The sequence below is a fragment of the Syngnathus scovelli genome, chromosome 2 (genome assembly GCF_024217435.2).
Source record: "Syngnathus scovelli strain Florida chromosome 2, RoL_Ssco_1.2, whole genome shotgun sequence".
Classification (NCBI taxonomy): Eukaryota; Metazoa; Chordata; class Actinopteri; order Syngnathiformes; family Syngnathidae; genus Syngnathus; species Syngnathus scovelli.
The window spans coordinates 10,576,392-10,602,988 of NC_090848.1; the positions used below are offsets into that span (position 1 = coordinate 10,576,392).

A 26,597-nucleotide genomic window follows, 5' to 3' on the forward strand; every position below is an offset into this window, starting at 1 on the left:
CGATACTAAAATTATAAATTGTCTTCACGTTTAAAAAAATCTAGATATTGCTAGTCATTTTTATTACCATTCATCTTTTTAAAATATTTGAAAATGTTTTACTAGTTGCTGATTTGAAAACTAGTTATGCATCAGTTTGTTGTGTAACCTATACTGTATATAATATGAGGCGCTCATACATTTATTTGGGTTAACAGTCACGATGGCTCTCCGAAAGAAAACTATGATGACGATTCGCCCTGCGAAAAAAATGACTTTGACACACAACATTTTATTTTTAACATAGTATTACATTTTCAGTACTTTAAGATACAGGTTTAATTTGTTCCATGATCAGACTCGTAGCAAAAAATACTCAAATCATCTAACCCCATTGAAGTGTATGGAAATGCCATTAATCTGTTCCAGTGATGCAGGCAAATGAGGAAGAGTTTCACTAGCTTAGTGATATGGACAGCATTTGTTGTTTATCTCCGAGGATAAAGAATGTCATCGCTGTCGGGTAGAAAACTTCATAATGACAACTTGACAACTAAGTTTCATTTGGCAACAACTCCTGTTAAAACAGATACATTGGGGTGGACCTCAGTACCAGGCCTCTTACTCAACAGGCCTCCAGTTAGGGGTGGGGTGATGGGTTTGTCCTTTGTGATGTCATGCTCTCTTTCTATCTTTGATGAATTTCTCTCGCCACGTTGGCAGACAATCATGGAATAAAGACGTGGTCCTGCCTTCTGCCACAACATGTTCATAAAAAAAGGTAAAGTGCAGTTTTTAAAAAGTAAAAGAAGTTATATGCATAAAAACATAAAAACATGGACTATCGATAGTTCATATAAATGAATAAATGAATAGCAGCGGCATGGTGGCCTCACAGTTCAGAAGGTGCGGGTTCGATTCCACCTCGGGACCTCCCCGTGTGGAGTTTGCATGTTCTCCCCTTGTCTGAGTGGGTTTTCTCCGAGCACTACGGTTTCTTCCCACATCCAAAAAATATGCTTGGTAGGCCGATTGAGCACTCCAAATTGCCCGTAAGTGTGAGTGTGGATGGTTGTTCGTCTCTGTGCCCTGCGATTAGCTGGCAACAAGTTAGGGGTGTCCCCCGCCTACTGTCCGATGACTGACGGATGGATGGATGGATGGATGGATGGATGGATGGATGGATGGATGGATGGATGGATGGATGGATGGATGGATGGATGGATGGATGGATGGATGGATGGATGGATGGATGGATGGATGGATGGATGGATGGATGGATGGATGGATGGATGGATGGATGGATGGATGGATGGATGGATGGATGGATAGCAGCAGGTTCGTGGGTTCCCAAGCTTTGTTCAATTTTTATCATACCTTTTATATTACCATTACACACTTGGATACTACTTAAATCATTTAATGTGCTAAAAAATGACACTGACATTGATTACAATAGTCCTAACAGAACCCGGCGGCAGCCAGAACTTCAAAGTCCGCTAACGCCCACGGCGAAATGCCTTTCAAGCACCCACCGTGCAAAGCTCCTTTGAAAACATCACAAAAGTAAACGACTGTTCCACATAAACGCCTTCTTTAAGGTCTTAAAGTCATGAGTGATGTAATACATAAAACAATGACATGACCAACCCTGTGTGATAAGTGGATTGTTTAAAAAAAAAAAAAAAAAGATAGTAGAGGCAACTCAGGTCCGGCGGGAGCTGCACTCTCCACCGGTCTCACGAGCGGCAGTGTTTGGCAATGATCATTTGTTTTCAAGCCATTTTCACCACTTTCGATTGGCTAGAATTGCATGAAAAATACAGACGAGGCATAGACTGGCCATTAGTAGCGATTTGTGGCAAAAAATGAATTTGACCGTATTTAGACATGAGGTTTCCACCAGACGTCGTCAATATATTCCTGTGAGTCTTGGTAAATTGTCTGTCTATGTGTGCCGCCGCACCATTTGTGTTCAAATAGTCACCACTATGTCTTAAAAGTTGTTGTTAAACTCAACACTTCGATGACCATTTATGGCACTGTTAGCATTAAACTAGTGAACCCTAAAACCAAGTTTAATTTTGGCAGAAAACCTGAAAACGTAAGACAGTAATTAAGTGAGAGGTTTTCAAATGTTGCAAACCTGCATTCTTTCCATATTGTAGTCTTAAGTTATGACTCTTATAAATGTCACAAACAATAACCAACATTTATTGTTTAAAAATAGCTTCTGAAAAGACACATTGCAGTATGTTGTATTTTTAAATTCTGTTTCAAATCAATTTGACCTGCTGACAGACTTGGCGTTGGGTGCCATCTTGCGTCTGTAGACGTACATTACATATTGTTATGGATCGTGCGTGCTGCGCAGTTTTCAAAAAGTATACAATATTAGCTATTATTATAAGACACTGTGATAATACTGTTTGAACATCAAAACTGCGCTGGAATATCAAACTTTTTTTAATTTCCTAAATAATGTTTCAATTCAATTCAAATATATGGCACATAAATTTGATATCTATGTAAATAAAGGCTTTTTAAAATAATCAGTTCTTATAAAATAAATGCAAATGTTTTAAATTTAAATGTTAAATCTTCAATTAAAATGTAATTTGGTAGTGATTCATTCACAACCACTAGAGGAAGCCCACATAGCACGAGTGCAAGCATGTCCAGATTCGATCCTCAAGGGCGACTGCCCTGCCTGTTTTCCAAGTCTTCCTCTCCTCCATCGAACCCTATACGAATGATCAGCCCAGAAGATTTAAAGAAGCCGGGTACCAAACCTGATCTTCTGAATCAGTGTTCATGTTAATTGGGAACATGTTAATTAGGATACGATATTATGCCATGGTGTACTTATCTTATAGACAATTGTTACTATTTATCGTCACTGAGGAGAGTTGGGCGACGTGAAATATTTCCTTCTTCCTGGTAGGGAGGATAACAAAAAATATCTGAGAAAACTGCTTTAGTGAAATGCAAATGTTCTACCCTGTAATCAATGATCAAGACTGCCATAAATATATGATGCTACTGACCTCAGCTTGCACTTGCGGAATTGGATACCCACAAAAAAATCCAATAAACTCATCAATAATTCAGATGGAGGCCATTAGTGCACACAGCACAGAATGCACAGAAATGATATTTTCCTGTCACCTTTGGGACACCGCTTGCAGTCATTTCTGGGAAAATCACTGCCACCATAAGCCTTTACTAAAATTTCACACAAGCTTGTGTGTGTGTGTGTGTGTGTGTGTCGCATCTATGTTTGTGGCACTTGTCAGCTCTTTAAGCACCTGCTGCGAAGCTTTCTCCACAACAAAAAGCTGTTTACATGCAGGGGATTCACAGATTTAAGCCTTAATCAATGTGGATTGCTCACACAAAGAGCAAAGGGCACCGGATTCTTGTCTTACATTTACTTGGATCAGTGCAGACCCAAGCATGGATCAGAGGGAAATGGCAGCCCATGTGCACGACATAAATAATAGAGATGTTCAATACCAATCTTTTTTGCAGACTGATACCTGCACAATTTGTCCCCAATACTGATAGCTAGAACCAATGCCATGAGTACTTTTGAAACATTTGTTATTAAACCAGTGACAGATCATTTTTAAGAATACAAATAATATCAAAAGTAATGCATTGAAAATAAGTCACTGAGCATATGAAAGGTTTGACATGGATGTAATTTAATGGGGAAAACATTTTGTGAGCCATACATGCCTTTTCCTGATAGAGGGCGGCCAATCCTGGTACCAATATTTGGTATCGGTCCGCGCCCTTCCCTAATAAAAAAAAATAAATAAATAAAAATTAATAAAAAAATATGTATATATATATATATATATATATATATATATATATATATATATATATATATATATATATATATATATATATGGGGAGAATAATGAATACTGTATATGATAATTGCATAGAGTAGGAGTGTCACAGACATTCTCACAAAGCTTAATAAAATATTTGTATGTTCTGAAGTTGTCACGACTTGTCCCCGGTTGTGTTATTATATGTAGGTTGTCATGGTTTCTGTCCTCTGTGTACTCGCCCCTCCCTTCCTGTGTCAACTCACAATCCATGTACTAATGAATCACAGTCACCTGCCTCTCGTTACCTGTCGCGTATATAAGTCCTGTCTGCGTGTCACACCCTTTCCGGATCATTTATTTTTTATTCTTGTCGTTGTCAAGTGTGTTTCGGTTAGCCGGTCGGTCGGTCGGTCAGTTATGTTAGTTTGTTTGTTCCCCTTATCCTTCTTCCAATTACCTTTTCCCTCAATAAACCCTGATCTAAGCTGCATTTGGTCACCCTGCTCCATTCCGATGCGTGACGGAAATTGGTAAGGATAAAAAGCTTTATCAATCTTGAACATCTTTTGTAATGATTAATTCCAAATTTTTTAACATGTTGGATCATGTGACAGCCATGGAGCGTTTCAAACAGGTGTTGAATGGGAGTTCCACAACTTCCTGCCAGGTGACAATTTTGCGCCAATGTTCCAATGCCAATTGGCAAGCAATGGGCTAGGGAACGATATACTTGCAAAACCTGCAAAGTCAAAGCTGTCAAATGTTGATTGCCTCAAGCCTGAATGAAAGCTGAAGTAGAAAAAAAGGAAGTATATGGTGATGTTTGCGACACCGTGTACTTCTCCACTTTCTACTAGCTGTACAAATATTCTATATTCATGACTCAACATCTAACATGTCCTTGTTTGTGTTTTGACTTCTCTTTTCAATGCTACTTATATAGATTTTATGGTACTTATACTTCGTGTTCAGTTTTTGTGACTATTTTTTCCCTACGTTTGAAACCAGGCGTATGTAATACCTTACATTCCTTAATTTGTCAACATAGACATTAGATATAGATTTATTTATTTTTTTTTTGCTTTTACCTGCAAGTAAAAAATCAGTACTTTATTTTTTATTTTTTAACACAAATATCTGTACTTACGCCTATAACTGTGAGTATTGTGTTTACCAGAAGCGTCTGTGGCCGCTGTCATTTTCGGGAAGTACAATGACTACAGAACAGTATGATGTGGTTCTACTGTGGAATACTTAACTTTTCAAGCTGTATAGCGTTTGCGGTGGTGGGCGTGGACAAACCACAGACGTCACCGCACCTCTCCCACTAGCCCGGCGGGTCCCCTCATGTCAGCTGCTTCTCCATTTGTCCTCATCTCCATACACGCACGGACCTTGGCGCTGCGTTTCTCCACGCCACGGACTGGAAACATGACCAAGAGGAGCAATCCGGTGCGATAGGTGATAACTTTGTTAATATTTGGGTGTTAATTTGGTGGCGCACTTCGGTGATTGTGCACGCGCTCCTTTTCATTTGACGCGAATTGGAGGGACGGAATTATAAAAAAAAAATAAAAAAAACAGTTCTCTCTCGCTCACGCTCTCATTTTCCGCGACATGGAAGTAGGGAATTAAAAACAAAACAAATGAACACGTTTTAGCATTCACTCGCGACAACTTTGTAAATATATGCAATTCAGCTGAAAATTGCGCTCTTTAGCGCGATGCTACTTAAGTAGTGACTGGACAGACATTTAACATGTGTTTTTATTTTTTTCTATGACCAAGGTCTTGTTAAAAGTGTATTCTCGCATGCAAAAAATAAAAAGCATTCCAGTAACCCAGGTTTGTGTGACCCAGTATTGACATATCTACCAATGGAAAAAGACAATTTCAACTGCAAAGTGGAGTAACAATGCGTTTTATTTTAGATGCCTCACTTAATGAGAAACAATGACTAAAATCTAAAGACAAAGTTTCCGCGTAGTGTTTCACACCCTTTCTTAGTGAAATTAACTCCCACGTCTACGCAGAGCACCATATTAGAGCTGAATGGCTCTTGGCTATTAAATTAAAGCTTATGGACCTCTGAAGAGTTCAATAGACACAGAATCACGGGTGTCATACAGAACTATGTCTGTGTAAAGAAGTTCAGATCAACGGGTGCACTCAAACCAGCAGAGCAACATTATTTCCTTTGAATGTAATTTTTCTAACGAGAAAGCTTTTATGGATCTCCAGGCTGTCTGCCATCTGTAAGCTGTCAAAAGGGCAGAGGAGCATATTTAGTTAGTACAGAATGCCCATTTAGTGCCCCACTTGGGCACAAATTGAAAGAGTCCAAGTAAGGCGCTTAGTCGGATTATCGGAAAATACGTGAACGGTTTTGACATTTAGCTGCAAGAGCGTAATTTTCTGTTAATGGTATGCTGAGTCATTTTAACTTTGTTTTGTGGGGAGTTGCATTGATTTCGTGGAAATGTAGATTAAGGGTTTTCTCTTTTTGTATGTAAAATGATTTAAGTTGCTGCCATTTATGTTTGTTTTAAAAGTGATATCCTGGTCACTACTATTGTGATTTAAAATGTTTATCTCAAGAGTCTCATAAACCTTGATTTATTACTTTTTACCAGCATCAAATAGCAAATAGCTAAAAGCGCAGTCCTGAAAGTCATTTACTATAAAAGGAAGACAATAAATTAGCAATGTAATAAGTGTCATGTGCTTTTTGCATTTAGAATGCATTTATACATCTGGGGCTTTAGTCAGTCATTTGATACGCACGCCATTTCATGACCTTTGCCAAAAACTCCAGCGTGCAAAACATGTATGACCGTCAAACACTCAATTTAATGAAGCCAGTTGACCTTTTTGTTTTTCTTATGAGAATTTTGCGAATTGAAAACTGGTTTAAAATACTATATTCAACTGTGGCCATCACAAAACAACATGTAAAGTGAAATCAGATATTCACATATAACGGAAGGAGCAGCATATGTGGCAAAAACGTTTCAATTTATATTTTATTTAATTTTGTCTATGTTTTACTGACACTATTTTGTAGTATTTGTTAATAAGAAGACATTTTATGAATATCCTTAAAATTGAGAGATTATTTAAACTGAGATTTTAGTCGAGAACAGAATAAATTAAATTGATAGCTTTCGCTCTTTTCAACAATGCTTGGCCAGCAATGAAAAGAGACAAGCGGAACATTTCAATCAATTCCATTATACGGCGGGAGCTACATACGTATTGTGCATTAACTTTCGGTGACACTTAATTGAGAAATTTTCTTAAAGCTTGGCAAATGTTTCTCTACAATTCTAGTTGTAACTTGCCTTGACACTGTCATCGATAAAAGTGACGTCACAAGGTCATACGTATTTGTGTTCAGACAGGATGGCTGCCGACAACAACTTAATGAAATGTTCTTGACACCGTTTTGGAAGGCGAGAGACGTACTTTGGGACGGTGGCACAGTTTTCAAGCGTAATGGAGCTACCCGACCCCTGCCACAGCAAGCACTACGTCGATTCCAGGAAGAGTCCCGCGATCAGTGCCGTCATGTTCGCCGCGGGCCTCCTGGGCAACGTGGCCGCCCTGGTGATCCTGGAAATCCGGCGGCGGCGAGACGCGAAGGCCACAGACAGTCGACGGCGCGTGCTATTCCACGTCCTCATCACGTCGCTGGTAGTCACAGACTTGGGCGGAACATGTCTAGTCAGTCCACTTGTGCAGCTGTCGTACTCTCGCAACATTACCTTGGAGGGAATGTCACCCAACACCCACGGAGTGTGCTCCTACTTTGGATTCAGCATGACCTTCTTCAGCTTGGCAACAATGTCTCTTCTCCTAACGATGGCGCTGGAAAGATGCTCGGCTATCGGCTACCCCTACCTGTACGCTCGATACGTCACCAAAAAGCTAGCCTACATCACAATTCCCGTGGTGTTTTTAGTGTGTATTTTATTCTGTCTCCTCCCTTTTGCGGGATTTGGAAAATATGTACAGTATTGCCCTGGCACTTGGTGCTTCATTGACATGAATCCAGAGAAGAAGAAAGACCGAGTTTACGCAAACCTCTATGCCACAGTCATGTTAGTACTGGTGCTGGCAATAGTGGTGTGCAACGCCTTTGTGGGTTACCAGTTGCTGCGCATGTACCAGCGGCGGAGAAGGAACGGCGGCTCAGTCATGGCGAGCACACGCTCAAACAGTGAACGCAGGCCCCTGTCCATAGCGGAGGAAGTGGAGCATCTCATCCTCTTGGTCTTCATGACGACCATCTTCATCATCTGCACGCTTCCCCTTGTGGTAAGAGCACAGACACAACAGCACATTATGAACAGATTTTAGGTCAGCCCACCGTTTTTTGTCTATTTCAGCCGGAGCCCATTTTGTCTTGTACTGCCAATTGGTGTCGACTGCTAATGACATCACGATGCCAAAGGTAATGTGCTGGGTTTGGTCATCTGATGTTTGCAAGATGATCATTTTCAGTCAACAGCAAGTGACAGTACAAGGCAAAACAGTTGCTCGCTGAAATGGATAGAAACAGGTGGATTTTTCTGCCTACTTGATATTGATCACAATAGGCTAGCATAGAACATAACAGAAACACAGTGACATTACAGTGCAGCGACATTAAATGGCAATACTCCAAATGACTAGAAATGTATAATTTATCACCAGCTTCTTCCATACTTTGATGAATTGAGCAATACGATACTTCACCTTGATCTGATCCCTCAGGATCAAGTTGCCGCTTTCAGCCGTTATAACAGGGCTGTCAATGTTATGTGCCACCAGTTATTTATGATTGTACGTTAAAAAAATTGGATCCAACACCAAATCTGAACTAGGCATCTACGGTGAGAGCCCATCTATCTAACCGTGACTTTGAGCTGCTGGGATGAAAACGTGCAATGTGCAACCTTGCTCTATATTCTACCAACTGCTTTGAATTCCATGCAGGGCTTTGAAATCAGCAGTACATTCCGCTATCGCTGAATTGCGGATTCCTGGAGTGACTACCTAGAAATAATCGCTGGGGGATAATGCTATGTTGAAAGTCACAGTTCGGTATGTACGTCGGGTGTAAGGTCATATGTTAGAGAATGGGGGGGGGGAAATACACACAATCTTCTCTGTAAACAGGTTTAAGAGATTCCATGGTGCTACAAAAGAATGCTGCAGGAAATTCTTTTTGGGCTAATTGTCAGCACCCTGTAGTGGAGACGTAAAGCAGATGGCTGAACTGCACTGGAAGTACAAGAAAACAATGTTGAAATTGAAATCAAACAAGATACCACTTCAATTGGAACTCTTTTTGTTTTCCTTTGTTTTTTTGTTCCGTGTGTGAAATGTGTTTTTCAGCTGCATGTCAAATGGAAATTAAAAGCTGAATAATACTGAAAATAGTTCCAATGTTTTTAGTCTTCGCAACAACATCAGAGTGCAATTAAAAGTTTTCCGCTCCCACCAAAAATATGCAACTGTGCAAGACTAAGAGCCCAATACATGTCTGCAGAGCACTAGAGTTGTTCATCTGTGTCGCCATTAAACACCTCCAACCAAAATGGTGTTACACCACCTGTGCTTGAAGTTACACCTGCTTTTTATGAAACTAAAATCTCATCTGCTTTTTGCAACCAAATTTTGTCCGGGTCTACCAAATTGACCAAAAACGGAACTAAAAAGCACAAAAATCACGATAAAATGAAGTTACTGTATACTGAATGTCTTTACTCAGTATAAAATATGGGCGGGTTGAGTCGAACACAAAGCTCTTATTCTCTTGTATGAACGGCTAAAAAGTGCCTATTAAATCTGATGCATCTCATACGTAATGACAAAAGTTGATGCAACGCCATAATTTGGTCTCATTTCAGATTCGTGTGTACATCAACTCGGTTAAGGTTCGCGAGGAGTCTCACCCTCTGGACCTGATCGCCCTCCGTTTCATCTCGGTCAATTCCATCATTGACCCTTGGGTCTTCATCCTCCTCTCTCCTGGCGTGCTGCACTTTTGCTGGGCCTCCATCTGCAGATCCCGTCGAAGAACTTTGAAGGCTTCTCGGCTCAAATCCATAGAGGCCAAAGAGAGTCAGGCAAACGTAGAGCTTTCGTGCCCAGAACTGGAATACACAGAGTCTTTTCCACCTCTTGGAAATGTATGACGTGGATTTTTGTGGATGTGTGTCCGTAATTTGATAGCTGTATTTATTTGAGGTCTTGAAAGGTCAGAGTTGGCTCGTCCTGCTAATCACACAAGGCACAAAGGTTATGAGCGTTATTTTATCTGGTTTTGGGGCAGTTTGAGTTTTATCAGTCGCTGCCACATCCTTATCATGTCCGGGTTGTTTCCAAACTACTTTGTGCTCCGATATCTTAATGTGTGTGTGAATTCTGTCAAGCTACAATGTGTTTTAACTACTTGAGTATTTTTTTGTTTAAAGGCTAAGTAAGGCTTGCGTGTAGCAGGGCCAGCACGGAATTTTTTGTCTGAATAACATTTTCATAACTAATTAATTGGCAGATTATTTAAAAAAAATACGTATTTATAAAATGAAAATATCTTGGTCTCATAACACAGAACAATAAAGAGACAGTATGAATGACAGGCAAAACATTCGACTGCTTTGCAATACATTGTCCTTGAGTGTTTACAACATAGAGGAATAGTGGCAAAATATTACTCTGAGGTTTTTTTAGGAAAGCGGGAAATGTTTGAATGCCATTATCTTTGTTTTATGGGGGCTTTTTTTTTTTTCACGGATTTTAAAAGATCTAATATTGGCTGATTAAACCGGCTGGCCGATTAATTGGTCTGGCCAGTAGTGTGTAGTATAATACTATTAAAAAAAATGTCTCAAGGATATTACAAAGAAAAGCACTTCATGCATTCAATTCCTGCTTGTGGATTTTATTTCTGTTTTACTGGAGAACTCATCAATTTATAGGCCCAGGCCAAAGAAAATAAAGTATTACTTTGGCGCCATCTTGGTATTGTTTTTAGGTTTAAACCGTTTTGTAGTGACTGCAGTTTAAACATCCTTGAATGCATCTTCTACTTTGCCGTTTATATTTTTTTATATTTATGTCTAAAGGCCAAAAGGTGAGTTAAGGTTCGTGGAAAGTGCTAGTGCGCGTATTTGTTTGTCCATGAGTCACATCAATTTGTGCTAGTGTGTGATTTAGGCAAGTACGCCAGCTCATACTAATTTTTGATTGGTTTGAATATTTGAACCTTTAACTCGTACCTTACCATGGTGATTGTGTACATGCTAGCTGCATTTCTGTTTTAAGTACTTTGCTGCTATCTTAAAGCATCTATACACAATTGCAAATCGCCTTTAAGTGAGGGCTGTCAATCATTGGCAGATTTTCCATATTCACAACAGGGCTTGATCTTTATTGTTCTCTATCATCTGTACACATCCTCACAACACTTAAATCATCCTTACCGTGCCGGATTTGGCCCACAGGCCAGGAGTTTGACTCTTATTCTATTTAGGTGTATGTTCAAGGCTGCTTAAAACAGATATTTTTGTTGCTCGCTGCTTTAGTGTGCATGCGATGGATGTGTGAGAGCAGTGTGTATTTGTGTGTTACTGAAAAGCATAATCAGTCATGATGGTTTATTTTCTCTCTCTGTTTATTCTCTCTCTTTGTCTCAGAACACGTTCTTTAACATTTCAGTTTATTATAATATAATTTCCAAAAGATAATGATACACTGTATTAGATTGTGACGTGGACATGGTTTCTTTGAAATCTTAATCTCAGAAATTAATAATGCTTGAAAACAATGCTCTGTATATGGTGATGTAACATGGAAGTCATATGGCATGTAACGATACAATTACTCACTAGATGAAACTGAGCTCACTGAGTGTGTCTGTGTCATCCAGTAAATATTTGGTCCAACCTGCTTCGTTACCCTTTTCTCACACGCACCGACATGCTCAATCAAATTGATTCCATATTGTGAAGATTATAGCTGAAGCACCCCTAATAACTCTGCCAAACTTGAATGATTAAAAATGTATAAAGTGTATAAAATGAGGCTTTCACAAATTGAAAAACCACACTATGAACACACTAAAACCACGGCCCGCTCAACTAGACCATTTCTACTACCTGGAAAAAAAAAAAAAAAACATGCTGACATCTTTCTCAAACCTACTCATAACTTACCGCATGTCAATGACTCATTCAAAGTGTGTCACACTAGCAAAAAAAAAAGACATTTCAAGAGAAGGTCGTGACTCTGTTATCCAGGTCCTATTTCAGAGCAAGTGTCACTGGTGTGTTGCAATAATAGTTTGTTTTTCTGACATTTATCAGAGGATGGATTCTATTTCCCAATGCAAGGTCTCACTCCTCTCCTCACCCGATCCTTCCCTCCTTCATCTTCCACAGCCATTAGCCAGTCAGTGTGAGATAATACCATTTATCAAGATTTATGATCCCGTAGTAGAGCTATTAACCAATTGTCATGCACATTTCTCCTTGCCCTCCTCCACGCTTTGAGGCAAGTTCAATTTGGTCTTTTCATCTAGTAATAAGCAAAGTGCACCCTGAGGCAACAAACAACACTGTGCCATTAAACCTGCACTATAGAAATGCCGCTATTAGTTTCTGCTCGACGCTGGTAGCCACGGGAGCAAAATTAGCTAATCAAAATAAATTTAACTTGATTAAACGCTTGTTGTTAGATCAGTAATTTCGACCGACTCACAATGACCCATAACGTACCCTACAAATGTACTGCCGCACTAATAAATGATTTCCAAAGCAGCCAGCAACCAGGAACACAACAAACTTAATTGAGTTTATGCAGCACAATTGGTTTGATGATTAATTTGCATTGCCTGTTTAATTGGATCATCTCCGAGATCTGCGGAAGGAAGGAAATCATGTGTTTGGTGTCCTGGTTTCTCTTGGTTTTTTAGCGAAAATATGTTTTGTCCTGATTCTTTAGGAGGTCAGAGGTCAAACAAAAGAGGCCGCCAGTCATGGGTCATGGGGTCAAGAAAAACATACCTGTGGGGGAAGAGGACAAGCAAGAACAATTGTCCTGTTTGCATTGCCATTTTCCTGTGCGGGCTGTCCAAAGAGTTGGATTATTTCTTATCTTTGACCTTTGATCTTAGACCACCTGAACCATTATGTGGATAATAACCTGCTCCAAAATGTTCTCCAAGATGTCGGAATAGGTGTCCCGCTGCTAACTGCTTGCACATTCTTGAGTGTATATGGGAGTGTGCTCATGGAAGGCCTGTCAGAACTGGTTCCCAGTAACCCCAGCATAGCCTGGAGCAATCAAGCATTAATCATGAATCATGGCCAGACTCGCCAACTTTCAAAAGGTGTGGCTCAGATTCTACACCTTGATTTTTTTTTATGACTTTCTTAGGGTCGCAAGTGAGCTGAATGAAGTCTATCCCAGTTGACCGAGAACACCCTGGCTGGCTTGGTCGCCAGCCAATCAAAGGGCACATATAGAAGCTAGTAGTAGAGTGTCCGCCCTGAGACTGGAAGGTTGTGGGTTCAAACCCCGGCCGGGTCATACTAAAGACTATAAAAATGGGAACCATTGCCTCCCTGCTTGGCACTCAGCATTAAGGGTTGGAATTGGGGGGTTAGATCACCAAATGATTCCCGAGCGTGACACCGCTGCTGCTCACTGCTCCCCTCTCCCCCAGGGGATGGATCAAAATCACATGGGGATGGGTTAAATGCAGAGGACAAATTTCACCGCACCGAGATGTGTGTGTGACGATGATCATTGGGACTTTGGGACTTGGGACTTTAACTAACTGGGAAAAACCCACGCAAGCACGGGAAGAACTGGTATGTAAATAAGTCAGTTACTGAGAAGTATCTCAGATTGCATAATGCAAAGTCTCATGAGGGAAATTAATGAAAACCAAAAACATGTTTTTCATAATTACAGTTAGTGTTTGGTACTTTCTTAATTTGTACCGTAAAACTTCAGTTATAGTTTTTTATTTTTAAAAAGTACTCACATTTTGGGGTTTTATTTTCTTGACAAAATGGTGTTGTCACTTTTGGTTGTAGTTATTTTGTTAGTTTTCATTCTTGGTTCGCGGTAATCCTGAATTACATCCCTGACGGCCCGTTATACACATGCATCCACCAGCATGGCTCTCTGGAGTCGTGAACATTCCTGAAACAGGAAGATGTTAAGCAGATTGTACATGAAAAGACAAAAGGAGGCCACTATAGGAGGAAGTTTTCCATCCTGCAGCCTCATAAAAGGAAATATATACACTTTGATGTACACATACTAGACAGACCAGGCCATCATAATCTGATTGAACCAACATAAGCACATGACGCCAATCTGTAAACTTCTCCTAGAAGAGTCCAAGCTGTGATTTGAGGAAACACCCCAAGTGTGACTGCATAGTGAACATTCAGAAACAAGAACTGCAATTGAACTGCGATTATAATGAACCTTTTATGCACACAATCTGATTAGATTCTTTAAATCCAGGACAGTACTTTTTTTTTTTAGCTAGAGTTCAGTTGGATTAATTTTTTTGGTGCAATACCTTTAAGAATTGATTTTTTTTCAAGATTTATACAATGCAACCTTTATGTATATGCGATAAATTTGAACAAAATGATCAAATCCATGTTTTTTATTTCCCTATATGTGTTTTCAGTAATTATTTCCATGAGCAATAACAACAACCAGATTAGTCGAATCATGGACAGTACTAATCCTCCTGAGATGTCCCCTCTTTTCCTTAATAAGGAAGTTTAGGTCTGGCAAAGCAAATCATTTTATTCCAGGAAACCCTTGCGGTATCGTTGCCATGGGACTTGACTATTACGCATATGCTACGATTTGACTCCCAAATGCACACAAATGCCTTTGTGTAATTAGCATTAGCGCACAACTGAGTGCTGCTCTTAATGGAGATCCAATGACTTGATGAGCGTTGTGTCTCCGTGACTAATGACAGTAATTATTCTCCTGATTATTATGATGTATTATTTAGTACACGTCTAAATTTAAACCACCGCTTGTGCTGGTTGCACTCAGTAAAAGTGAAGAACACACTTTGCTGATAAACAGATTGATGCCGTTTTTGGGGTGGTTGGTGTAATGGGGGGGCTACAATTTATGCTTAACATACATGAAAGCTTGGGCCCACTCTGTTGTAGTTATAAATACAAATAACTTTTATTTTGTGCCCTAACTGTCATGTTTGTCTTGCTGACTTTTTGTATTCATTGCTAACGAATGATGTCTCATCTTTTGCTTTTGAGTCTCCAAAGAGTAGCAGGAATGTTGACCTCTGCTCTTCCTCTTTCTGCCCCCCCCCCCCTCCTCCTTTCTGCTTGTTTTTGTTTTATTTATTTATTCTTTTAGGCAGCGATCATTTAAACCTCTTCAACCCGTGCTGTATACTTGCTGAAATTTACTTAGCCTCAGTCAAACAGGGAAAAAAAATAATCCTTTTTAAATTCAATCAGCAAATGTGATCAGTGAATAGATACGCTCTGGTTACACTCTTCTGAGAAGATGCCTTTTGTGATCAGTTAATATCAGGTATCTTGTCAATTTAACATTCGAGCTAGATGTGCTACAATGAGTGCTCAAGTTGCCGGAAAATAGAGAAACTTTGGATTCAGTGATAAAGATGATTTAAAAAACAAAAGTATTAATAGTTTTGCTGGCACTGGTATGTTTAGCAGCTATAAATGAAGTGCATGGGTAAATATTAACCGAAAGAAAACATCACATTGTCAACTTGACAACACGTTAAGTGTGTTAAGGTAAATTTCATTTGTGTCCATGTTTGCGAAGCCGGAGCTAACGTATGTCGCCATATTGTCACATTGTTTTGTCGTTGGGCCTACGGTTCCTTTCACTAGGATGCTAATGTTGCGAAAGCATATTTCAAAGTTACTTAATAGCAACACATGGCATGTTGCAAGCTTTCAAGGTGTACCATGGGAATAAGTCATCAAAAGAGAAAGTTGAGTTAAGTATGAATGTTCCTGATTAAAATTTGCTACACAGTCACCGTGGTTCCCTCCAAGGGGGAAGATTGACCTGAAAAGAGATATGTGTGTTTACTGAAAGGAATTAGCTTCAAGAAATTGTGTTTATTAGATTCCAAATTGGCTCAGGTAAATGGTGAAATGACTGAGACATTGTCCCTCATAATATAAAGTATATGGCAAATTGGCCTGCACGGCCATTAATGGTGCAATACACCAAGTCAATCAATTATCTGGCTAATTTTAAAAACATGTCTGTGAGAAGAACCGTTGGGAAGTTACACCCCATTGTGGCAGTGCCGCTAATTTGCATAACAAATGCCTACACAGGTTTCTCTGCTGCGACTAAATGACATTGTGGCTATATTTAGTGACTTTTTATTATTGGACATTAATCAGAGGGCCTGCCGCTGCACACAAGGTGATTTGGGTAATTGTATGGGTCTGTCTAACACGAAAACCTCAGTCAGAGTCAACCCATACTGAGGTAACGTGCATTTCGTTCTAATTTAAGGCTCAAGCGCTTAGTCGTTCTGGGGCTGACTGTCATGGATGACAAACACAAACGACACACTTTCTGAGAATCAGAGGTCAAGTTTTCATCCCTCTCTTGTCGTAAATGTAAAGAGTGCGTTGGCCCACCTGCACATTGGAAAAAGCCTTCTTGAGATTGACATTGGAGAATTAAGAGCCCCGCTGCTCCCCACTCCGCAATAATAAACATACTGTAACGTGAATACCTCTCTGACAGCGTCAAGGAAAATCAAGCATAAAGTTGGAATCTTGGATACAGTGCATATATTTGGACTCTTTAGATGGTGCAATTGTTCTTTAAAGTGGCCAGAGAGTGAAGGAGCGTTCTAATCCAACTCTCATCATGCACTAAACATCAGCCAGAAAGCTGAACTCTGACATCAGCAAGGAAGAATTTAATTTTGGACTGTTTAACTTCAAACTGTCAAAAATAAGTACAGTGCATAACTAATAGAAACCTGCAAAATGCTGCAAGTATCTGAATGAACCGCATAGTTGTTTACACAAGCGATACTTCAAATGCAAAACAACAACAACAAAAACAGCTACCACACACACACACACACACAAATAGAAGACTGTTCTTTAGGGCTTTATTTATTTATTTTTTTCCTGTGTGATATTTAAACAAATTACCATGTTGAAACTGGACACTTTAAGGGTGTCCTTTAACAAATTGAGCCTATGCGATAGGTTTGTTTGCAATTACAGTAGAGTTTGCAGTAGGAACTATAATTTACAAGACATACCTTAATATAAGGGCACTGGGATTTGGGTGATTTAGTGAAAGCATGCTACTCAACCAAACCACCCATGTATTTTTTTTTTTTACAGCAATACAAAAATACCAAAGTATAATTCTGAAAAATTATCCTGGCGATTAAAATGTCCAGTGTAATACACAGGCTCCCTCTAGTGGTATGGTAAAAATCACTAAATTAAACGATCAAACAGTACATAAAGTTACTGTGCTTTTTTTTTTTTTTTTTTTTTAAATCTAGTAAAATGCATTTGTTAAGTACCGTTTGGGTGTATTTCACTTTTAAATACAATTAATATACAATCACAGTAGACCGAGTACGAACCGCTCAAGCACTGGGCATTGAATGTTACTATTATGAAATCATCTATAAATGATTTGTCATAACTCAGAGTGATGAGGCGTGCGGTAGGAGGAATCTGTTGTTGCTTCCTCCACGTTCAACTCTGCTTCATCCATCTCCACTTCTTTGTCCTCCTTTTTAGGACCACGTTGTTTTGCAAAGCCGGGCTCCTCCTCGTCCATGGTTTTCAGAAAGTCATAGAACTCAACAGAGGGAGGCCAGTCATCTTTACCTAACATCCCTGCAGACGGAGACCAATGAATCAATTAAATCTGAAGTATGTGATAATTCAAATATTGGTTCCACATAAAAAGAAAATACAATAATATTGAAAATATACCATTGTGAGGTTGCATTTTAATGACTATAATGGTAGCCATGGTAATGTAATGTAAGTGAAAAGTGCCTGAGAAAAATATTCACATTGCTTTCAAAGTAATAAGAAGTTCGGTGGTGAGCACAATACAAGGAACGTGTTGCCACACATTAAGTTGATTATGGTATAAACAACAACACATTGCACTTAGGCGCTGAGTCCACACTCACAGTATGCACAATTAAAGTTTTACTTTAATGGGTCTGGAAAAGCATTTCCGAGCCATTACAAGAGGCAGAGAAGCTAAATGGGGCCAGCTATTTGGAATTCTGTTCCGCTGCAAGCTTAATGACACAGTTGCTGACTTATTGCAAAATACCATCTATTATTAGTTTAATGGCCAAGTTGTGGGACAGTACACATTAGAAGTAAAATGCTCTTTGGATAATGCTTGGCCGTCCATATTAGCTGCTCTCTTAACTTTTAAAGTGCACATCTGCTATGAGAATGGACTCTGGAACTGAGTGAGACTTTGAGAACCGTACCTGCAGGGGACTCTCTAGCTTCCTCCACTTTTTGCAGCCACTGCAGGACAGACTGGGCCGTGATGGGTGTGTTGGGTGGATACTCGTAAACTTCATGTCCGGAGGGCAAATGAGTGAGAACCAGGGCAGGAAGAGGAGGCATGGAACCCAGGTATGAACCCAGGACTGACATACCAGCTGGAGTGCGACCACTGCAATAAAATATCAATAAAATGTGTTTACTATGTTTCTGTTTGTGAAATATGAATAACAAATGAGATTGAAGTGAACAACGGAAATGAATGCACTGTTCTACAATATTTTAATAATTTGGATAGAACGATACCATCTCTGTCAGGTGATAATCTTATAGGTCTGCTACAATTTTGACCTCTTGACACAATGACGCATCTCTCGTTTTCCTCCGTGTACTGTTCAAAATGTTGTAGCTAAACAACCTATCAAAGCTCACAGCGAGTATTCGCTGTCAACTGTCCTTCAAACATGACGACCTTGCACAATGAATGTTGTTTTAGGCAGACGACTGGCACCAAAGGTCTATTTTCTCTAAAGCATGTCTAACTGATGCATGCAGATCGAAATTGGGTGGGTAAATGACCTGTTTTGATACGCGGATTAATATTTTTTGGGCTCGAAACAACTTTTTTACTTTTTACTGGAGCACACGTATTTTTGGTCTAGAAGAATTCCAACCATAAATATACATTTCACTTTAAATTTAGCATTTTTGTATTAGAGACGGACTTTTAAGCCTTTATGCTTTGTGAGGAAACAAAATATTTCCCTAATTTGACTTTACCAAAACACTAGAAAATATCACCACTTGGAGCACTGCACTGGCCATACCTACACCAAGGAAAACTTCTATGCCCCCTGTAAGATTTAATTACAGTCGCGGGCATATTCTGTATTTGTCACCCTGGTAATAACAAGCGGCTAGTCATTACCAAGAGAGCCCGAGCCCTCCGCAGGGCTAAAGATATATTATAAGATATACAAACATTATCTCGCTGATTTACGCTCCATTCATTTCACATTGCTTCCGGTGAAAGCCATTGGGCGTCTTAAAAGCCAATGTTCCGACACATAGATTTTAAGAATGTATGCTTAAGGTCCAATGTTCACTAATAAACACAAATAACAAAATGTCAACATATAATATTGTAGAATGTAAATAAAGCATACAGATGGATCCAGCAGGTCAAGTATGGCTCCATTCTCTCGCCTCCCAATTCCAGCACGCCTTTCATCTCCTCCAGCAGCGCTTTGTTCTGCCTCAGACCAATCTCGTCTTCCTCTTCTCCAACAAAAAGCAGAAGAAGAGCTTTTCCCAAGCTGAGGAAGGATGGCAGGTTTTCCACTGTCAGTTCAGGCTGAAGTCAGTCATGTGGGAGAAAAGAAATGCAAAACAATTATTCATCTTTTTATAACCTTAGCAGCAATGCTCAAACTTTGTGGTGTTCTGTGCAAAGAAAAATACCAGAATATAAAAAAAAGCAGCTCGATACCAGATTTACTTTTAAAGCTCCGTTGTGGCACCATTTTAGTAGCACGTCACTCCCACAGAGCATCAACCTTTCTTCACAAAGACAGACATGGACACAAAGTTTAAAATCTAAATTACCAAAGGATGCAGCAGTGCTGCGTCAACCTGGGAGATCAAGTTATCGACAGAAGCGAACAGCGACAACACAGAGGGCTGGGAGTCTCTCTTCCAGGATGGAAACACTAAAACGGCAGGAAGGTTGACCGACAGGTCAGCAGCCCTACAAAGTACATATGAATACAAACACACACATAAAAAAGTATCTGATAAATGACCCTATAACTGTATAATTTTCCATTTCCCAATACTTCAACAAAACAAAAGTGAATAGGTTAATAGGTCTCACAAGTCAAGGGGTTGTTTTTGAAAAATAGATCTAGGAATGCTGCTGGTGTATTCCCTTTTGTTGCCAGCATTTTAGACAGGCCTTTTGAGTTTTTGGTGTACAACCTGTAAGTCTTCAGTGTTTTTTTCCCATGAAGATTTCTCGTGGATTTTTTTTAAGAAGCAGTGGAATTTAATAGTTGCAGACAACCTTGAAAGAGAGGAACAATTCACAGCGCCTACCATTCTTGTGCCAGCACGTCTGTCAGCTGGGCACTCAGCACCCTCCCTCGCAATGACTTTGCCGCTTCATTAAAAGCTGACAGATCTGCTAACATAATCAGAGACATGGTTTGAACTTCACTTCGATTATTTTCTGAGTTCATGGTTATATATACAGACTACTCACACAATCGATCTATTACCTGCATGTGCATGCGAACTAAACAGTCCGACTATTCTATCAGGGATAAAGCCTGCTAGCTCATGATGAGGCATCCCATGAAGGAATGATGTCACTTCCTGCTGAGTAGACAGTATCTGGGGAGAGGCCGGCCGGCTCCTGGTTGAAGGACAATGGACATACGGACACAAGTCAGCCCATGAAAAGTTGATTACTTTGGGGCTCACTCCTTCAATAACAAAAATACTAGCTTCTAGGACACCTTTCTGTCACGGGCCCTCGAAAATGTCATCACTTTCCTCCCCTTACATCCTTGGACATAATTTCAAGATCAAGAAACACCCGTATGAATTGCGCAATGCAGGAAGTGAGTCAGCATTAGTGTTTTCTCTCAAACTAAAAACCCCTCCATCAACTATTTCGGTACATTTATGCACAGCTCAGCACATAATATGCTTCCTGTGTGCGTTTATTTGGGGTGGCGAAGATATCTTTTATGGCCCTCAACACACACATACACACACATTCTGTGGAGTCATGGTGTTTTATCACATCTGCAATGATGTCCAAGACAAACATTCCTTTGAGATGCAGTTTCCCCTCAGCTTTCTTCGAAAGTCTTCTGATAGCGTTACATTTGCTTCATGTGTGCATCAAGATTTAATACTGCAGTCCGATTCATTGTGCTGCTCCTTCTGTTATGGCAACCAGAAGGCACTTATGCAGAAAAAAGCATAGAGTACGAGCACTTCTACTATAACTACTGTAAATTACTCCATCAGATGTTGTCATTTTAGCTAGAGGATAAAGAATATAAGTGTATTGAAATCAAAACAATTTGAGAAACTTTTACATTCTATCTTTCTATGAGATTCCAAACTATCTTTTCACCTTTGCCTTTCATTCAATACACAAAATAAGAGAAGTCATACTGTAGCGTCTCACAGCAAAATGAAGCGAAGTAGCGGCTCACATCCCAGCATGCCTCTGTACTCCTGAATCTGCTCCTGAGGGCTGAGCAGCAGGACACTTGGGAAAGCAGTGATTGGCTTGAATGGGACTGGGTGGGAGCCGACAGGCTGAGCAGCGCAGAGGTCGGTCCATTCTCCACAATCCACTGCGCTCATGTGAACATCAACGACGCCAGCATCTAGAACAAGTGGCAGTAAAAAGCGGCTTCAACATGGGAATGTAAATGAGCCCACACATATTTACGTGTTTGTGAGTCAAAAACACATGCCAGTCTGTCACCTCGTAGTAATTACCTGCAAGCCTCTCTGCCACTTCTGTAAATGAGCTGAAGAAGGCTGTTGATACAGCATCCCCTGGTGGTAGTATTAGAAACTACAATTAGTCAACCATAAAAGTTTTACCCCACAGAAAGGCATTAGTATCAACTATAAATACTGTGTATTAGAGATTGTTTTTCCATTTGCATATGTTGTGGCATTTATCCCTGTCCAAATAAGCACGAAATAAAATTGGGAGTTGTATGCAAACAGTAAAAACATATACAAAATATTCTGTACATCTGTATCCATACCAGAGTGAATTTTTGTCCCTTGTCTCAAGTACTTCCCATGAACAAAGTTCTTGCCAAAATATATTTTGTATCTGCGTAACCATGGGACAGAAACATACATTTAAGGTAGAAAAGCACCACTGTGAGGCCGCTTTGAGTAACTGCATTGGGGAAGTCATCAGACGTCAGTTGGGTAATGGAGTCCATATGCACCGAGTGGCCTCGGTTCTCATAGACAGATGCCACGATCTCATCGTCCAAATCCCCTGGAGGACAAAAGTGGAAAAAAAGATCTCCCTCGTTATCCTTCTGTTGCTTCTCTTCATTCATCTCAATTTTTCAACATTACCATTAGAGACATTATCCTCAGTATCACACTCTTCCCCTTCCAGCTCCTCATCTTGCATTTCATCTGCCTCATGATGGTGGAAGAGCTCCAAGAGCCCATCCAGGTTGTCCAAGGTCAAATATTTGACCTCAGACCCCTAGAAGTGTGAAACGGGCGACACGGTAAATAAAGAGGGCTGTACTATATAGTATAGTGCCTTGAGATACAAGTTTAATTAATTCTGTGACCACGCTCGTGGGTCATATTAACTTTGTAAATAATCATCAAACCTTATCCGGCAACCTGTAAGCCACGTTATATTCAACAGGAGTTTTCACGGCAGGGCTCTTCCTGAGAACACATGAAATCGTTTCCAATGGTCCAATTAACCACAAATATATGATACAAGACCACTAACCTTGCATCTTACCTGTGCACAAGCGATAGCAGGGCGATGCCTCTCAGCCTCCAGGCCAGTGCGTTGGCTGTGTCCCTGTCAAGTTGCTCTGTTTCAGAATTTGAGAACAGAAAGACCTGAGGTGTTTGCTGGTAAGGGAATTGAGGTCTTGCAACAGCTGATGGGTCTTCGTACACTTCCGCCTGGTGATTGAAAAGATACAAAAAGTAAAATGAATTACAAGTCAGTTAAAGATTTGTTGCTTTATTTAGCATTTGTGAGTACGCAAAGTAGCCTGGTTACCAACAGCGGAGCCTCCATGAGTTGCAGGAATGTGTGCAGGCTGAGTGTGGACAGTGGTGTCTTCATTGGTGTCAAAGGGCATCGCTCAGAGAAGGGAGCCGTACAGTGGAGGAACCACACTCGAGACAACGGCGAGGCTCTGTGAACACTGAAAGGAAACCAGAGAGGCGCTGACGGTCATTGAAATCAACTTGATTATTGTAAATCAAAAAAGAGAATTCCAATTCATTTTCTTCATTCACAATGTGACAAGAGAAGACAAACATACCCTAAATGCTTCAAGACAGGGCCCCCGGTTATGAGGATGAACTGATACTTCGATCCATACACATAAGCAGTCTCCATTACTGATCTGTGCTCTAAAGTAATGCGGACACAGCAGGTTAAGCTTGATAGCATTAAACCAGCAGTCCACCATATTTGATCCAAGATGTCTATACCTTGTGTGCCAAGACTACTGACATAAGCCAGCACGATATCTTTCTTCCCCTTGACTGATTTCTCCATGACCGAGAGGTCGGCGTCTGAATGCACGTACTTGACCTCGTCGCGTAAAATGGCACTGAAAGACAAATTAGAGACTGTTCGTTCAAATTTAAATCGTGACTTTAACTTGATTCTGAAACAATAAGTATGACAGGTAAACAAAAAGATTTGCAAGTGTGACTGTGTGCAGGATCCAGAGGAAGAGATGACTACATATTCGAAAGAAAAATTATTTGGGGAAAAATGAAACACGATGTTGATCGTAGGGGAAAAAGAAAAACAGTAATCACACTATTTCCAAAACAACAATGAAAATAAAACATTTTTAATTAAAAAAAAAACTATACTTAGCCTGAGGGACTGTTTGCTTACTTACAACAAGACTTCAGAGACAATGGAGTTGACATCAAACACAGTGTCCAAATCAAAATTCACAAACTCCTTACCAGCCCTTCAAAGAGAGAAATTTGGATTTCAATAAAATTGAACATCACCAATGAAATAAATAATTTTTACTAGTTTTAACCCACTATGCACTGGGCACTAAACCTCCACTCCACATACCTAAAAAGAAAAGCAGTATGCTGTGCTGTTTCTTTCATGCAGTATGAGGGAACCATCTCCTTGTTGCAATTGATCTACACAAAAATGGATACTCATGTCACAGGCATAGCCATTCCCAATACCAACACACGAATAATGCTATTCTGTATATTTCCACCCATCCTTGGTATTTAAGGCTCATGACATTATGCGTTACCTTGCCCACAAGTATTCCATAATCTTTCAGAACATCTGCAGACTTTTTCAATTCCCCCAAGAAGAGAGAGATGCTTTGGGAGACTAACAACAGAAAAGAACAGGAAGAAAGACACAATTCATAATTGGCAGAAATAAGCGGCTTGGTTTAGTAAGAGCACTGCTGTACCTTGATTTTCAAAATAGATGAAGATCATCTTTCCAGAATTCATTTTTTCATAAAGGTCCACAGCTGTGAATTCTAGGAGCAGGCCTGACGTGTTGAATATGTCTGTGCATCCCACGGCACTTGTGCACAGCAGCAGGAAAGTCACACGTAGCCACATCATGCCAACTCGGCCTTGCTTGTCCCTCCTACAGGGGAAAAAGTGAAGAAGAGAAATGAACTGCAAGTAAAGGCGTACAGCAACCTTTGAAATGTTACATTAATTCTACAAATACTGTAAATTTAGTGGGCCTATTTTGTTAAGTACCAATATTAATGGCAAATTAATAATAACAAAGAAAGGAGGTTTGGTGCAGATACCAAAGGAAGGAAGGCAGAAAAGTGAATTAAAGTGAAAAAGGAAGGATGCAAAATAAAAGGTGGGTCCTAGGGAAGATGGGAAGTATGAAGGAAGGAAATAGGTCAGTAAGAAAAGACCAAATGGAAGGGTTGAGGTAAAAAGGAAATGCAGAAAAAAAGTAAGCAAAAGAAGGAATGAGAGAAGGAAAGAAAGAGGGAAGAAAGGAGGTCAGGAGGGGAAAGATGCCGGGAGGAAATTTTATGTCTGAAAGGAAACAAGGCAGGAATCTAAGTGGAAACAAAGGAAGTATGTATCAGCAAAGGGAGACAAGATGTCAGGATGTATGAATAAAAAGAATAAAGAGGAAAAAGAAATAATCAAATAGGTACCTTGAACACTTTTTACACAATTGATGTTGGTCCACATATGGAAAAAGTGCACGTAAAATGATTCAACAGTATGGTAAATTAAAGTTAGAAGAGAAAGGAAGTGATGGATAACCTACCGGAGAAATGTCAAAGGGCAAGAACCCTCACCATTACGACATCAGCTACCTCATTTCTCACGGTGCAAAACATGCAAAAAAATATGCTTTGGATTAAAATAAAAACAATCTGGTGACAGGTGTATTAGCATCGCGTGCTAGCTACCAGTTGCTTCCTTGAGGTTGTCTTTTTTTTTTTTTAATAGGCGATCAAACCAAGAATGTGGAAAAAGCGACCATTAGAAAAATTATTTGGAGAAGCTACACTGTAATATTGTATCGTTGAGAAACGCATTGGGATCCAAATGTCAGATTCTGTTATTGTTTTTTCTCGAATCAATTCAGCGTACGTGTTATAAGTAACTTCCGAATAAGGTTGTCAAAATAAAACTATTTGAGTGCTGATATGCACGTGAAAACTGGAAAAAATACGTAAAAGAAATCAATTGAATCATATAAATAATTTTGCTTTTATATTGACTCGATTCCGTGTTTCACACATAGATAATAACGTGCTGCATTATTTAAAATAAACTTTTATATTTTAGGCATTTTCTTGTAGCGCCGTTTACATTTCAGCTTTACATTTAGTTAGGATAACCACGTGTTTTTTCTAAACCAATTGGGTCTTCGAGGGGTTTCAGAGGGGCGAGCAATCGCCGCAAATTGAAGGCGGGGAGCTTGTTAGTTGACATCATCACGAACCAATGGAATAAGCTAATTGTGGAGGCCGGTGCCACGGCCAGCCAATAAAATGTCCCACTGTGAGTGGGCGTGTCTCCCACGTGGTCAATTTTGCTAGGAAACTATCTCGACTCGGTGGCTCCTGAGTCATCTGTATCACATTGAAGCAAGTCGATTATTGAGCCAAGATGGCGGTGACGGAGCGCTATTTTCTTGTTTAAAACTAAAGCTTGGGGGGCGGGTCTGAAATTGCATCACAGCTGATCTGGAGCGACTTCTCCTCCCCTCGTTATTTTTTTGCATCAGAGTCACTGGAGAATCTTCGTCTTACCTTCTTTGTATTGTCAAAAATTGGGACTAGCTTTCTTCCTCAGGCTAGAATTTTAGTTCACACAGTCTCGCGCAGTTCCACGATGCCCCTTATTTTCAGAAAACATGCTTTGACCGCTTATTTCAAAGGAATCTTTTGTGAATTCAAGTCAGCTT

At 39.9% G+C, this 26,597-nt stretch overlaps 2 protein-coding genes and 1 long non-coding RNA gene across 15 annotated transcripts; 2 read left to right on the plus strand and 1 right to left on the minus strand.

Annotated features, from left to right (window-relative positions):
- The first annotated feature begins 568 nt into the window (after nt 1-568).
- LOC125988362 (uncharacterized) lies at nt 569-18,547 on the plus strand. Its single transcript, XR_007488298.2, has 3 exons — nt 569-760; nt 17,651-17,785; nt 18,407-18,547. It is a non-coding gene; the product is annotated as an uncharacterized lncRNA (long non-coding RNA).
- Nucleotides 3,988-11,759, plus strand: ptger2a (prostaglandin E receptor 2a (subtype EP2)). 8 transcript variants are annotated; one of them, XM_049753471.2, is made up of 4 exons: nt 3,988-5,285; nt 7,222-8,141; nt 8,213-8,277; nt 9,719-9,917. In XM_049753471.2, the coding sequence occupies exons 2-4, from the start codon at nt 7,320-7,322 to the stop codon at nt 9,774-9,776; spliced, it is 945 nt and encodes a 314-aa protein (XP_049609428.1). In that variant the 5' UTR covers nt 3,988-5,285; nt 7,222-7,319; the 3' UTR covers nt 9,777-9,917. The 8 variants fall into 8 exon arrangements, 7 of the variants coding, with proteins under 7 accessions (XP_049609428.1, XP_049609429.1, XP_049609425.1 ...); XR_007488297.2 differs by lacking the exons at nt 8,213-8,277; nt 9,719-9,917 and adding exons at nt 8,802-8,909; nt 8,985-9,233 and having other exon boundaries at nt 3,990-5,285; XM_049753464.2 differs by lacking the exon at nt 8,213-8,277 and having other exon boundaries at nt 4,007-4,354; nt 4,439-5,285; nt 9,719-11,759.
- Nucleotides 16,982-26,590, minus strand: txndc16 (thioredoxin domain containing 16). 6 transcript variants are annotated; one of them, XM_049753454.2, is made up of 21 exons: nt 25,594-25,785; nt 25,449-25,504; nt 24,607-24,791; nt 24,439-24,521; nt 24,243-24,316; nt 24,055-24,129; nt 23,633-23,754; nt 23,461-23,551; nt 23,193-23,340; nt 22,923-23,092; nt 22,783-22,843; nt 22,514-22,649; nt 22,284-22,430; nt 21,908-21,967; nt 21,588-21,792; nt 20,665-20,801; nt 20,483-20,570; nt 19,994-20,135; nt 19,555-19,742; nt 18,370-18,560; nt 16,982-17,749 (listed from the first exon to the last, which is right to left on the minus strand). In XM_049753454.2, the coding sequence occupies exons 3-21, from the start codon at nt 24,764-24,766 to the stop codon at nt 17,547-17,549; spliced, it is 2,481 nt and encodes an 826-aa protein (XP_049609411.1). In that variant the 5' UTR covers nt 24,767-24,791; nt 25,449-25,504; nt 25,594-25,785; the 3' UTR covers nt 16,982-17,546. The 6 variants fall into 6 exon arrangements, with proteins under 6 accessions (XP_049609411.1, XP_049609412.1, XP_049609413.1 ...); XM_049753455.1 differs by lacking the exons at nt 25,449-25,504; nt 25,594-25,785 and adding an exon at nt 26,443-26,590; XM_049753456.2 differs by having other exon boundaries at nt 20,483-20,567; nt 25,449-25,785.
- Nucleotides 26,591-26,597: the final 7 nt, after the last annotated feature.

Excerpts from the sequence above, each read along its gene's own strand:
- ptger2a (XM_049753468.2), top strand. The coding sequence starts at position 7,320 with ATGGAGCTACCCGACCCCTGCCACAGCAAGCACTACGTCGATTCCAGG. Across the intron at positions 8,142-9,718 it reads TCTGCACGCTTCCCCTTGTG|ATTCGTGTGTACATCAACTC; the intron begins GTAAGAGCACAG and ends GTCTCATTTCAG.
- txndc16 (XM_049753455.1), bottom strand. The coding sequence starts at position 24,766 with ATGATGTGGCTACGTGTGACTTTCCTGCTGCTGTGCACAAGTGCCGTG. Across the intron at positions 20,571-20,664 it reads TAGTTCGCATGCACATGCAG|CAGATCTGTCAGCTTTTAAT; the intron begins GTAATAGATCGA and ends TGATTATGTTAG. Across the intron at positions 17,750-18,369 it reads AGCTAGAGAGTCCCCTGCAG|GGATGTTAGGTAAAGATGAC; the intron begins GTACGGTTCTCA and ends CTCCGTCTGCAG.